Below are 13,370 nucleotides of genomic sequence, written 5' to 3' on the forward strand. Positions count from 1 at the left end.
CTAGAACAGAATCTCACCTGGTTCTGGAGCTGCACCTGTGAAGATAACAAGACATGTAGTGAGACATCAGTTATAAAGAACAATTACAGGATTATAAATGAAACGTGGTGATGTTTCCTGTTCATCACTTCTCTGCTTGTACATGAGGATTACAGTGTGTTTAAGAAGGAGAGAAACATGAAGAACAGAGAAACAGGAACCTTAATTACACCTCGTTACATTGTTAGACAGAACAAGACGAGTAAAACTTCTCTAACTTCTCTTTTTTCATCAACTAAAACACTTTTTCTGACTCACATCATGACAGAAACACATCAACAGTGAAGACTTTACAGCAGCTCCTGAACTTTTACACATTTGTTGTGCTTAAAAAAACATTAAAGGACGTCATGTGAACTTTGTTGTCGATTTACATTAAAGTAATAAAGAAAATGTGTTATGAAATGTGAAACACAGGGTCATTAAGAGCTTGTCCCCTTCTGTTAACAGGGCTCGGGTGTGGCCACTTTAATAGGAACACCTGTACAATCTAAAGCAGGGCTGAGCAACATATACAATATATACTGTTGTCATGATGTGAGACTATATATTGTCTTAGATATTTGATATTCTCACATGGTGATATATCATAACTGTTGTCTGTTCCTGGTTTTAAAGGCTCATTACAGTAAAGTGACGTCATGTTCTGAACTCACCAGACTGTTCGACTTGTTCTGATACTTTCTTTACCCACTGAGTCATTATATCCACATTAATGATGATTATTATCAGAAATCTCATCATGTTAATGTTTTGTGAAAGTTACAATAGTCATCCTTATATAATACTGATATCACAGTAGGGCCTGTTTGGTCAAACATATTGTGATATTTGATTTTGTGGCCCCGTCCTAACATTTATGAAGCGCTTTTGAGAAAATTTCAATATATTGAGTTACATATCGTATATCAAGATGTGGCATAAAAATATTGTGATATAATTTTCAGGCCGTACCTCGCAGCTCTAATCTAAAACAAGCCAACACAACTGTTCTGTAACTTCAATAATCTTTAATTCTAGCAATATTATATAATCATAATGTTTAATGAATATTTAGTCAGAGTGAGTTAAAATCTGTGCTGATGTTTAATTACTCATGTTGTTATTATCACTCATCATAACTCATCATTTCAGATCGGTGTCATCATGTGTGAGACTCAGTTTGTGTGCTGTGATTCATTTTAGTCTGGTGATGCAGAAATCTTTGTTCAATAACCACCTGTATGTACATTTAACTTGTCCAGGTGTGAACTCACAAACAGTCGGTGTAAAGGATTTAAACAGTCAGCAGGCAGAAGAGGCAGCCTGTGCAGCTTCACTACAGGCCTGTGTGGCTCCCTGGTCATTTTAGTGAGATATTGTTTGCATTGTTAACTGGTCAGCCCCTTCATTTTCTGATTAAATTTACCTGTGTAGACACACCTGGTCCCGGCCGGGCTGAAACAGTTACTACCTTACACCAGTAGATGGCGGTAGCAACTGAAAGCGTGGTGGTTGCTGCGGGCAACCGTTGTCGTGGTAACCGTTGTATCAAGTGCAGAGGAAGTCCAGCCGCAGCAGATACAGTGCAGCTGGTTTACATCCGATTCTGGACACTAATAAGTGTGTTTATCTGTTTATGTCTTTTCAGACATCTGTTGTACATAATAAATTCCCCTTAACACCTGAAGTGGACGTCTAAAATTCAGTGTGTTACACCTGGTTTGTGGAAACTGTCTCTCAACTGGAAAGGAGCCACAAACTTGACAGAAAAGGAGGCTCAGAGTTCAGGACCACTTTCAGTCTGAGCTCCTCAGTGGACCTGAGCTGGTACCAACATCATTCTTTCATGTCACTGAGACAAAGATTTAGTGATGAAGATCCTGTGGCATCAGAACCAGAAGCAGCACCAGTGTGACTTGAGGAGACAGAGCTCAAATGTGTTTCAGGACTGAGAGTTTCTCTCTCAGTGAACACAGTTTCTCTGATTAATGAACTAAATGAACACATGAATCAAGTGTATGTGCTCATATTGTAGTCATGTATCATCACACACAGACTAACAAACACACTGTGGCCACTTTATTAGGCACACATTAATGATCTGACGCAATCCAACACAACTGTCCTGACTCAAACTTCACTTTTATGATGAAATATAAAGTAAAATAAAGATGTGTGTGTTGCAGTTTGATACTATGAGATTCATGATGCACAAAACTTCTCAATGAGCTTCATAACTGTCCTCAGATGTTTCTTCTGAAACATATTTACTGTAAAGAGAGTGAGTGTAACACTGGGAATCTAACTGCGTCACATACAGCACATATAGTGTTAATAATTAATAAACGTTGTTCATCGTCACAAAGACAATAATTAATGATGTTCATGCTCCTAAAAGGTGAATTCAGACTGAACACAAAGTTATTTTCTGTCTCTATTTAATCCTGAAAACTTGTTTATTCAACACAAACACCAAGTGAACCAACCATCAACACCTGTGTGTGTGTGTGTGTGTGTGTGTGTGTGTGTGTGTGTGTGTGTGTGTGTGTGTGTGTCAGTTTTAAAATTAACCATCAAGTTTGTTCTGTTATTAATCAGCAGACTCGTCTAATTCTCTCTCTAATCCCTGGTGATTGATGAACTAATGTCATCATTTCTATAAAGAAATTTTTAAAATTTTAAGTTTAAAAGATTTTAAATTATTTACATATTAAATCACAATTAGGAAGAATCTCACCTTGGATATGCACAGGGATCACAGCAGCAATCTGATGGCTGATATTCTTCTGCGTAGCTACACAGCTGTAGGTGTCGGTCTTGGTCACAGTAATGTTGACAGTGATGTATGAATATCTTCCTTGTTTTGACTCCTTTCGCTCATCAGCAGGAAGAGTGTGACCAGCACTGTCCTTCCACTCTACTGTAAGAGGTGGATCACCATGAGCTTCACACTGCAGCAGCGCCCACTCCGTCGTATGATCAAGTGTATCAATATTTGGCTTTGGAGCTGCACCTGTAAACATATTATAAACAATAGATCATAAAGAGACAGTTTCAGCATTATTAATGTAATATTGGGATTTTGTTCATCCACACTCTGCTTGTATCCAGTTTACAGTGTGAAGAGAAAAACACAATAAAAGCCTCCAGCATCATTTTATGGGACGATATTTCAAACATTTTAAACTGTTTCCAGTTTGAGGCAGACACACAAATACAGTCAACTTGTTAAACTGAACTATAAAGATTGTAATAAAGTATAAAACATAGTGTTCAAAGATAAACACACCTGATGTGTCACATGTTAGTGAGAACTACTTTAATTATGCTGCCTGAAAGAAAAATTAACCATAAAGTTGGTTGAACTTCTGCCAAGAGAAGGTTGTGAAAGATTTAACTGGGTTGTTTTATTTATTTTTACAATTATATTTATTTAAACATGAGAGTGTTTAATGTCAACGAGGGCAGACTGAATATGAGAAACTCTCCTCAGCATCTACACAAACAACACAGTTCAGAAGCACCAAGAGATGAGCAGATGATACTGAAGCTCCAAAGCTTGTTTGACTCTGTGACGTGAACTTTTCCAACAGAAACAACTGTTTCTAACAGAATCCAGCTGCACTTACATTTGACTCTACGTACGTATGATTGGTGCATCGCTTCAGTGTTTTTAAATTAAATGATCTTTTCCTTCCCTAAAGGTTGGTCCAGTGAAGGGACGGGAGGATGAAGACTTTGATTGTGGTTTGCTATAAAAACACTAGTTGATAAGTTGATGATGGTGAATTACCATTATTGGGATAAATGTGAGTTTCCACACCAGTGACATAAAAAGCTGTCTAGCTCAATAACGTACAGTCATATTGATTTCCTGATTTATTTTGAATTGTCACAAGATGAGCCTGCATCTTTCCTGTGATACTAAAATATCTGTGATGCAGTACATAAATATAAATATTGTTACATAAACATTAAACATAAAGTTAAAATTCATGAACCCAGAATGAACCTGGGACTAAACTACATTAATAAAGTAGATGACATTATTCTGTCACGTCAGTAAAAAGACTTTATATGGAGACTTTTTGGGAAATGCAGTAATTAATTATTTTACTGCAGCATATTGCACAATTACTTCTTCATGTAATTGCACAATTACTTCTTCATGTAATTACACAATCTGAATAAAAGTATTAGATTTAATAACACGCAGGCTTCTTGGATTAAAAGATGTTGTTGTATAACTATAATATAATAAACGTGTCCACCTTTAAGTGACGAGTGATCCCAGTCAGTTCAACACAGAGAGGTTCAGGCCCACAGATGTTAGTGTTTAGACTGACAGGCCTGAGAAGACATTTACAGAAACACCTGCAGAGGTGGAGAGTGACGTCATCAGAATCAGGACTCACCTGTGATGTTTTCACCTGTTCTGTCTCTTAAGACTTGACCTGAAAGGCAAAACAAACACATGTTAGATTGTTTTGAAACAGACAGGTAATACTGTGTAAAAGTCATATTTCATCTACTATAGACGGCTGAAATTTCATTGCACAGAGACTTAATCTGCAGCGTGACTCTGATATCAGGCATGTTTGATACAGAGGTCATCTCTCCAGATGTGGCTGCAGCTCTGTGGGCTCGAGGCCCTGCCAGATGTGTATTCTGACCACAACAAAAGTCCATTTGGGACTCTTGAACCAGTCGCAGCAGTAAATGAGCGGACATCTTTAACTGTTTAATGAAAGCACTCACCAACAACAAGCTCAATGTTGAATGTTTGTCTCGGCTCAGGACGTGGAAAAATGCAGCTGTAGTTCCCGCTGTCGGCCATCTTTGTTTTTGTGATCTTTATGGAGGCGTCGCCGTTCTTCAGTTGATCTTGAAAATGTGAGACTCGACCTTTGAACTGCTCATCTTGACCTGAGAGGCCGTTATTGTAATGAATGCCTGAATCATACATGAACACCTCCTTCTGACCATCTTTCTTCCAGTCAAACAGCTTTCCTGTGATGTCCTCCTTGTTGCTGAGCGAACAGGGTAAAACAGCATCATCATCTTCTTTCACGACCACTTTGACACCTGGAAGATAAAAACACGTGTTACTCAGTATGTTAACATGCAGAGTCACCAGGAAACAAAGTCAGATAACAACTTTACACACCACAACAATAACTCAACACCTGTTTCCTCTAACATAATAGTTTTGGTTGTGTCGTGCTTGTACTGACATATTTTAAGTATATTTAAAGCTCTGGTCGACGATTTGATAGATTGATCATTATTATTAACATTATTTAGATGGTGGTTATGGCCCAATAGTACGACCTACACAATGTGAAGAGTAAAAGGAACCAAATAAATCCATTTTCTCTAGCGCCTGCAAAACTGAAAAGAAATTGACCAATAGGAGCCATCTGGTCCAAATGGCTCCTATTGGTCAATTTTTCTATCCAATCCCCTCGCTCACTCTCCTGCTCCTGGTCACGACTCGTCCCGACCCACTTCCGCATTTGAAACTATGAGGGAAAGCAGAGCGACAGTATCAAGCGGCCTCTGCTTGCTCCACCGGCAAAGGCTGAAAGAAAACGCAAGTCTGTCACTGAAAAGGCAGAGACAAAGCGGAGATGTGACATAAAGAGGGCTCAAACCCGAGTAAACATCGGGTCATCGTTTGAACGGTGGCGAAAGCTCCGTGAAGATCTGGACCTGAAAAGCGATGCTGATACAGCGGAGTTTCTGTTGAACTGGTAATCTTTCGTCTTTATTGTGGATGTTGTGACACAGATAACTTTCATGCTGATGCTCATGACTGTGAAAGCTGCAGTTAGTTTGTTTCTGTGTCATTAGACGGTGTCGAGACAATTTCTGTCTCTGCAGTATTGTCAACACTTGTTTACTTGTTCGACGGAGACGTTAGCCTCTATGTTAGCATTGTAAGCTAACATTGCTACCATGTTTACACCAAATCAGCCTATTTATTTGCTCGTGGCAGCTAAATGAAGCAGCAGTGCAGGTAGATGAATGAAACCCTCCGCTTCACGTTGGGGTTTCATTCATCCTGTCTGGATTTATTTCTCCATAACAATCTCTCGCCCGGTCACTACTCAGCTGTTCTGCTGACCCTCCTCCCGGTCTTGTCCGTTTGTTTTCAACGAAGCCTTTGCTAAATCAGTATGATGGATTATCATATAGGCGTTACGATGTGTGTATTTGAAAACAAGAGATTACGGTTTACGGGCACGTTTGTGTCGCGGTCATGGTGCTAATGATGCTAATGACGTTATGCTAGCTTGGCTGTGGACATTGTAATGACTTACAAGATTTATGTTAGTTTCAACGTGCATTGTTGTAATTTTCCCTATGAATCCGACATCATTACTCTGCATTCAAAGCTGTATTTGGTTTCTGCCGGCTTGTTGCGGGAGGGTGTGTGTGTGGGGGGGGGGAGGCTTTTTCAAATATTTCTCAGACCGTAGCTTTAAGCTGTACAGTATAGTTTATTAGGTTTTTGTTATTGAGCCTTGTGTTTGAATTTTACAAAATGTATTCAGCTGGAAACTCTTCAGCTTTAAAACACCAGGAGAAGTTGTAGTTTTATTCATGTCAGATCTGATTTATTGGACTGGATTCAAAGACACAACTAACCACCAAACTATCCTGTTCCTCAGCTGCAACACACAGGTTGTATTTTACTTTTTAATTCAAATATGTTCACTGTACTTTCTAAGGACATCAGATTAAAGCTTCACATGGCAAACACACACACACACACACATACACACTACACGTACACAAAATACACGCACGCACGCACGCACGCACACTGCTCCACCCACCACATCCACCCGACCACACACTAACTGAAGAAACTCGAGCTGCTACGCTTCATCGATTACTTCTATAACTATTATATTAATCATCAATTATTTTTATAATCGACTCGAGTTCAGACAGAAAGTCAGAATTCACACACACACACACAGACACGCGCACACACGCACGCACCAATAGTGAAGACGCCACATCATTATAGAGCATCAATCCAATCAATACTATTAATAATCCATGAGTCCACCAGGTAACTACTTGTTATTATGTTTCACTAAAGAGTAAACAAAAATAAAAATAAAGGACAGCACTCAGATTAAACTGTTTATTCTCTCCTCTCTCACTAAAGAGTAACTAATGATTAACTAATGATTAACTAATGATCTGACTTGGTAACTATTCAGTATCATGTTTCACACTGATTCATATATAACTCATGAATAAAGTGACTCTAACCCACAGATATTTATTTATGTATTAATGTATTTAATGTTTAATTGTTGAGGGACCAGTTTGTGTTAAACCTGCTGCACACTACAGCTTTTATAGCCGAAGCTAATCAGTAATGAACGTCACCATGAACTCATCATCAGCTGATGATTGATCGATAACGTGTCTCCCAGTCTGTCCTGTGGTAACTCATTATCTACTATATAGTTTATATGTAACTCATTAACGATCCAATAACTATCAAGTCCTTCCTGATGAAGATCTGCGCCACGTCTCTGTTTTATTGAGGGAACTACTTTAGTTCAAAGTGAACTGAACTTTAAGAGTCAAAGTCCAACAATCACAACATCCTGAAGGTTTCATGTCTGCACGAGCGTTTCTGTGAAACCTGTGCGTGTCTGCAGCAGGATGGAGACGACGCACACGCGCGCACACGCACGCACGCACGCACACAGACAGCAGTGATGACGACATCATTACAGAGCATTTCGAGATTAAAACTCAGCATCATCCAGCTGTAATTCTCCTGTAATCGATCCAATCAATACTATCGATGTGTGCTGGTGATCAGGGTGCGTGTGTGACGTCACAGCGCGCTGAGCAGGTGTCTTGTACGCACTAAAGCAGGAAGCAGCTGATGAACATCCAGCATGTTTCCGCATTGTTCCGCTGCTCAGATGAAACAAAGTGAGAATTAAAGACTGTCAGTGAGTGATGATCAGTTTTCTTACCGTCTCCAGCAGCAGACGTTTCTCCAGAGCAGCTCAGCAGACAGAGACACACGAGAGGAAGAAGCTCCATAGTTGTGATGTCCTCTGAGGACTTCACCACACTGATGGTGTCTCTATGTGACGGAGCTTCACACACTCCTCAACACCCTGACTGGTTCATCACAACCTGTTTCTGCTCCTCAGCCTGAAGCTGCGGCACTTCCGGTACTAATATTTCAGAATAAAAGCGCCATCACCAGGCCTGCAGCTGCCATCGCATTTTGTCTGGGTGTTGGCCACTGAGAGGAGGGAAGTAACGAAGTACAAATACTTTGTTACTGTACTTGAGTAGATTTCTCAGGTGTCTGTACTTCACTGAGGTATTTATTGTTCTGACAACTTTTGACTTTGACTCCATTAATAACAAATATCTGCAGGTGAATGTTGGTAATCTGGGACATTATTTGAGCTTCAGCCGTCAGCAGGTCTGGATCATGTTGTCTCCTCACAGACTCAGGCCTCGTTACACAGACATGAGGATTTCTTTACATTCAGCTGTAATCTCCATTCATGAAGCTGTCAGTGAGGCAAACTGTCTCTAGAAACCTTGTTTTAAAGAGGATTTATCTGCTCTGTTGTCTCTTTGGTATCCTGACAGCTGCTGTAAAACACAGATCATCTCAGAATCACACCCATAAATTAAAATCACTTTTATTTCTTTGATCACATTTTGAACACAGAAACATCAGAAACAGTCACAACACACAGTTTTGACATTTTTCATGTTTTATTCAATCGTTTGTATAGAAATGATGAAGCGCTGCCTGAAGTGACATGAAACACTACAAGTGCATCATCAGTCAACAACAGAAACATACATGAACTCTGATAAATAATAAAAACAGCTGCCAGAATAAGACACAACAGTTCAACAGCTGCACAAACTGAACATTAAACCTTCATGAAGGAGGATTTACTGCACGACTGTTGTATCAGACTGCATCAGCTTCAGCTCGCTGTACCTAATAAACTGGACACTGAGTGTAGAGTTCAGTGTGTAACTGGACCTGACAGACTCTGGATCAGAACCTTAACAAATACAAAGAAGCATACAAATATAAAAAATAAAATAAGCCTTCATAGAAAATAAAATACTCCCATGGTGAATCATAATTATGAGATAAAAGACAAAATTATGTGAGAAAACTGCAAAAAAAATTTTATCTAACAATTATGATTTTTTAATGCATTATGTTGATTTATTTTACTTCATTTTCTTATAATTTTGACTTTTGGTCCCATAATTTTGAGGTTTTATGTCTTAATCTTTACTTCATTCATCTCATAATTATGATTTAACATGGGAATATTTTTTCTGGCCTTCCATAAGTCCCAAGTAATGACAATAACACAAATATAAAATATAAAAGTCACATTATATTTACTTGTAGCTACAAAGTGTTCACACTGACTGACAGTGTTAACAGCAGCTTTAGTTCAGTGAAGTCTGATGGTTTTAAAGCACATGTGGAGCTCAGTCAGGAGCTTTAAGCGCTACAAGCAGTCTGATAATATTTGGTCAATAGACGGCATTTATACATCACTGCTGCCCTCATTCATCCATTCACTCACTCACTCACTCACTCACTCACTCACTCACTCACTCACTCACTCACCGATGGCAGTGAGCTACCATACAAGGTGCTGGTCTGACCATCGGGAGCAGTTTGGGCTTCAGCCTGTTGCTCGAGGACACTTGGACATGTGGACGGGAGGAGCCGGGGATCGAACCACCGACCCTGTGATTAACTGACCAGCTGCTGGAGACGCATCAGATAATCAGAGTATAAAAATAAAAGAATAAAAGCAACATAGAACAGAGTGAAAGAGCTCGTCTTTGTCCTCAACAACGACCACGTTCATACAATCTTTCCTGGAAGTTGCACTCTGTTGTACACGAGAAGTGAAAGAAGATTAAAAATACAGCTTGAGAGAGAAGTTCAAACCCTGCAGACTTCCTGTTTTGGCCAATCACTGCTTGAAGTGGATGTGAATGTTGGTTTGTCAGTTTCAGGAAGTGAGTCGGACTGATGCCTTTTTACTTTAACAGGATTCTGGGTCCTGCACTTGACCTGGACACTATTTGTGACTGAGTGCTGTGAGATAAAGTCGAGGACTGTATATGTGTATATTTTGTATATTAATTGTGAGTTAGCTCGTTAGTTGAGGGAGCAGACATGCTGTGATCTTACTGTCTATGATCTGGATGAGGTTCAGGACATGAGGACGGTTCAGGGAGAGATTGTTGCCGTGGTAATGGGACATAGTGATGAAGGCAGAACGAGCTACATGCACATCGTCACCCAAACAACCTTCCTTGTGCCATCACAACTATCTGCTTTAACACAACCCCGATCCTAACCTGAACCTCAGATTCATTTAAATGTTAAAACCAGGTTTTACTTCTCCAAATGAAATAAGTGACCAGACAAAATGTCCTCACTGTCATCCAGCATGGTCTCAGACTCAAAGTGGTCCTGAACCTGGATCAGAAGGAAACAAAACAAAGTTATACTCAAGAAAATCCCAAATGTCTTGATCCTACTGAGTGTTAATACACACAGAATGATTAATGTCAGAGAGGATAAAACAACTGTCAAGACTCTGAACGTGAGATACATATAAAGAATGAGTTGTATCTGTTCATCATTAATATGTTGATACAATATTTAATCTTACCTTTCTTACGATTTTTTTTAATGCGATGCCTGATGAAAAGAACAACACCAACAACTACAAGGAGGCTGAGAACCACAATAGTAGCAACGTATCCAGCAGACGACCCTGAAACAGATACAAAGTGAGTGCATCAGTCAGAAGGTCAGTGCAGATGATAAACAGCAGACTGGACCTCACAGCTCACACAGAACAACTAAAGGTGAGTCTGCTCCTGAAATCTGAACTTGTTTCACATGAAAACTCCACTGGGATGAATGTGAGCAGGAACAGTGATGTGAGCTCTGATCTCAGGTCCAGTTTCCTCCTGCTGGGCTCCACAGCTCAGAGGCTGCTTCTGGTTCTGGTCCCAGCAGTGAAGAAATAAATGGACTTAGTTACAGTCCATCACTTTGATCTGACAGTAAAAACACAGGATCATCTGATAAAATATTAAACTTCTTCACAATACTTTTACTGATACTTTTACACTTTTACTCAGGTGGACTTTTACTTGTAACAGAGTATTTTTACTTTGTGTTTCTGCTACTTTCACTTCAGTAAAGTATCCGAGTACTTCTTCCACCACTGACTACTGTCCAGAAACATGAAGGTTAAAATCACTGTGAGCTTCTTGGTGCTGGTCGGCTCCACAGTTATTGGGCCTGATGGGAGCAGATCAACACACAGTCTGTAGATTATTGAAACTGAGTCTCGATCTGAACAAACATTATATCTTTTATAAACAAACAAAACATGATGTGATTAAAAGAATAAGAGGAAGAATCTCACCTGACTCTTGAGGTGGAACTGTGAAGATAAAGAAGATAAAGGACACATCAGTTATAAAGAACAATCACAGGATTATAAATGAAACATTGTGATGTTGTTTGTTCTTCTTTGCTTTACATGAGGACTAAACTCTTCTCTTCCTGTCTGAGTGTCTTCATGGTGTTTGTTGTGTGATTCATGTGTAACTCGGCTGCTGTAACGCTGCAGTTTGTCATTGGGATTAATAAAGTCTCTCTCTAATCTCTCTAATCTAAACAGAGCTCACAGTGACGCCTCTCTGACGGCTTCACTCTGCTGTTGCTGTGCTTTCTGTCTCCAGGGCTGCAGACCTGTTGGGAGCTTCATCAGCAGCAGGGGACACACCTGGGCCTGATGTGCTCCATGTATAGAAATCCTTCAGAACATCTGCTCACACATCTTTGTGTCGGGGCTTTTGGTTTCCTTTGGTTTGTTTTTACAGCTCAACATCCACACAGCACATCTTCACTCATCCACTGCTGCACTACTGACTGCACTCACTCCTCCAGCTGTTTGTGAAACAACACGACTAGAACAGAATCTCACCTGGTTCTGGAGCTGCACCTGTGAAGATAACAAGACATGTAGTGAGACATCAGTTATAAAGGACAATTACAGGATTATAAATGAAACGTGGTGATGTTTCCTGTTCATCACTTCTCTGCTTGTACATGAGGATTACAGTGTGTTTAAGAAGGAGAGAAACATGAAGAACAGAGAAACAGAAACCTTAATTACACTTCGTTACATTGTTAGACAGAACAAGACGAGTAAAACTTCTCTAACTTCTCTTTTTTCATCAACTAAAACACTTTTTCTGACTCACATCCTGACAGAAACACATCAACAGTGAAGACTTTACAGCAGCTCCTGAACTTTTACACATTTGTTGTGCTTAAAAAAACATTAAAGGACGTCATGTGAACTTTGTTGTCTATTTACATTAAAGTAATAAAGAAAATGTGTTATGAAATGTGAAACACAGGGTCATTAAAAGCTTGTCCCCTTCTGTTAACAGGGCTCGGGTGTGGCCACTTTAATAGGAACACCTGTACAATCTAAAGCAGGGCTGAGCAACATATACAATATATACTGTTGTCATGATGTGAGACTATATATTGTCTTAGATATTTGATATTCTCACATGGTGATATATCATAACTGTTGTCTGTTCCTGGTTTTAAAGGCTCATTACAGTAAAGTGACGTCATGTTCTGAACTCACCAGACTGTTCGACTTGTTCTGATACTTTCTTTACCCACTGACTCATTATATCCACATTAATGATGATTAGTGATCAGAAATCTCATCGTGTTAATGTTTTGTGAAAGTTACAATCGTCATCCCTACAATATTATCACAGTAGGGCCTGTTTGGTCAAACATATTGAGATATTTGATTTTGTGGCCCCGTCCTAACATTTATGAAGTGCTTTTGAGAAGATTTCAATATATTGAGTTACATATCTTATATCAGGATGTGGCCTAAAAATATGGTGATATCATTTTAAGGCCGTACCTCGCAGCTCTAATCTGAAGCAATCCAACAATCTGTAACTTCAATAATCTTTAATTCTAGCAATATTATATAATCATAATGTTTAATGAATATTTAGTCAGAGTGAGTTAAAATGTGTTCTGATGTTTAATGACTCATGTTGTTATTATCACTCATCATTTCAGATCAGTGTCATGTCACATTATCTTCTGACTCAAACTTCACTTTTATGATGAAATATAAAGTAAAATAAAGATTTGTGTGTGTTGCAGTTTGATACTATGAGATTCATGATGAACAAAACTTCTCAATGAGCTTCATAACTGTCCTCAG

General features: G+C 39.2%; 1 protein-coding gene and 1 long non-coding RNA gene across 2 annotated transcripts; both read right to left on the minus strand.

Moving 5' to 3' along the window:
• Positions 1-8,196, minus strand: LOC140998238 (V-set domain-containing T-cell activation inhibitor 1-like). The gene is made up of 4 exons (XM_073468448.1): positions 8,037-8,196; positions 4,780-5,106; positions 4,437-4,475; positions 1-35 (listed from the first exon to the last, which is right to left on the minus strand). The coding sequence occupies exons 1-4, from the start codon at positions 8,104-8,106 to the stop codon at positions 1-3; spliced, it is 471 nt and encodes a 156-aa protein (XP_073324549.1). The 5' UTR covers positions 8,107-8,196.
• A 587-nt stretch (positions 8,197-8,783) lies between these two features.
• On the minus strand, positions 8,784-11,171 carry LOC140998318 (uncharacterized). The gene is made up of 2 exons (XR_012179424.1): positions 10,755-11,171; positions 8,784-10,558 (listed from the first exon to the last, which is right to left on the minus strand). It is a non-coding gene; the product is annotated as an uncharacterized lncRNA (long non-coding RNA).
• Between the last annotated feature and the right edge of the window lie 2,199 nt (positions 11,172-13,370).

The sequence above is a fragment of the Pagrus major genome, chromosome 6, assembly GCF_040436345.1.
Source record: "Pagrus major chromosome 6, Pma_NU_1.0".
Classification (NCBI taxonomy): domain Eukaryota; kingdom Metazoa; phylum Chordata; class Actinopteri; order Spariformes; family Sparidae; genus Pagrus; species Pagrus major.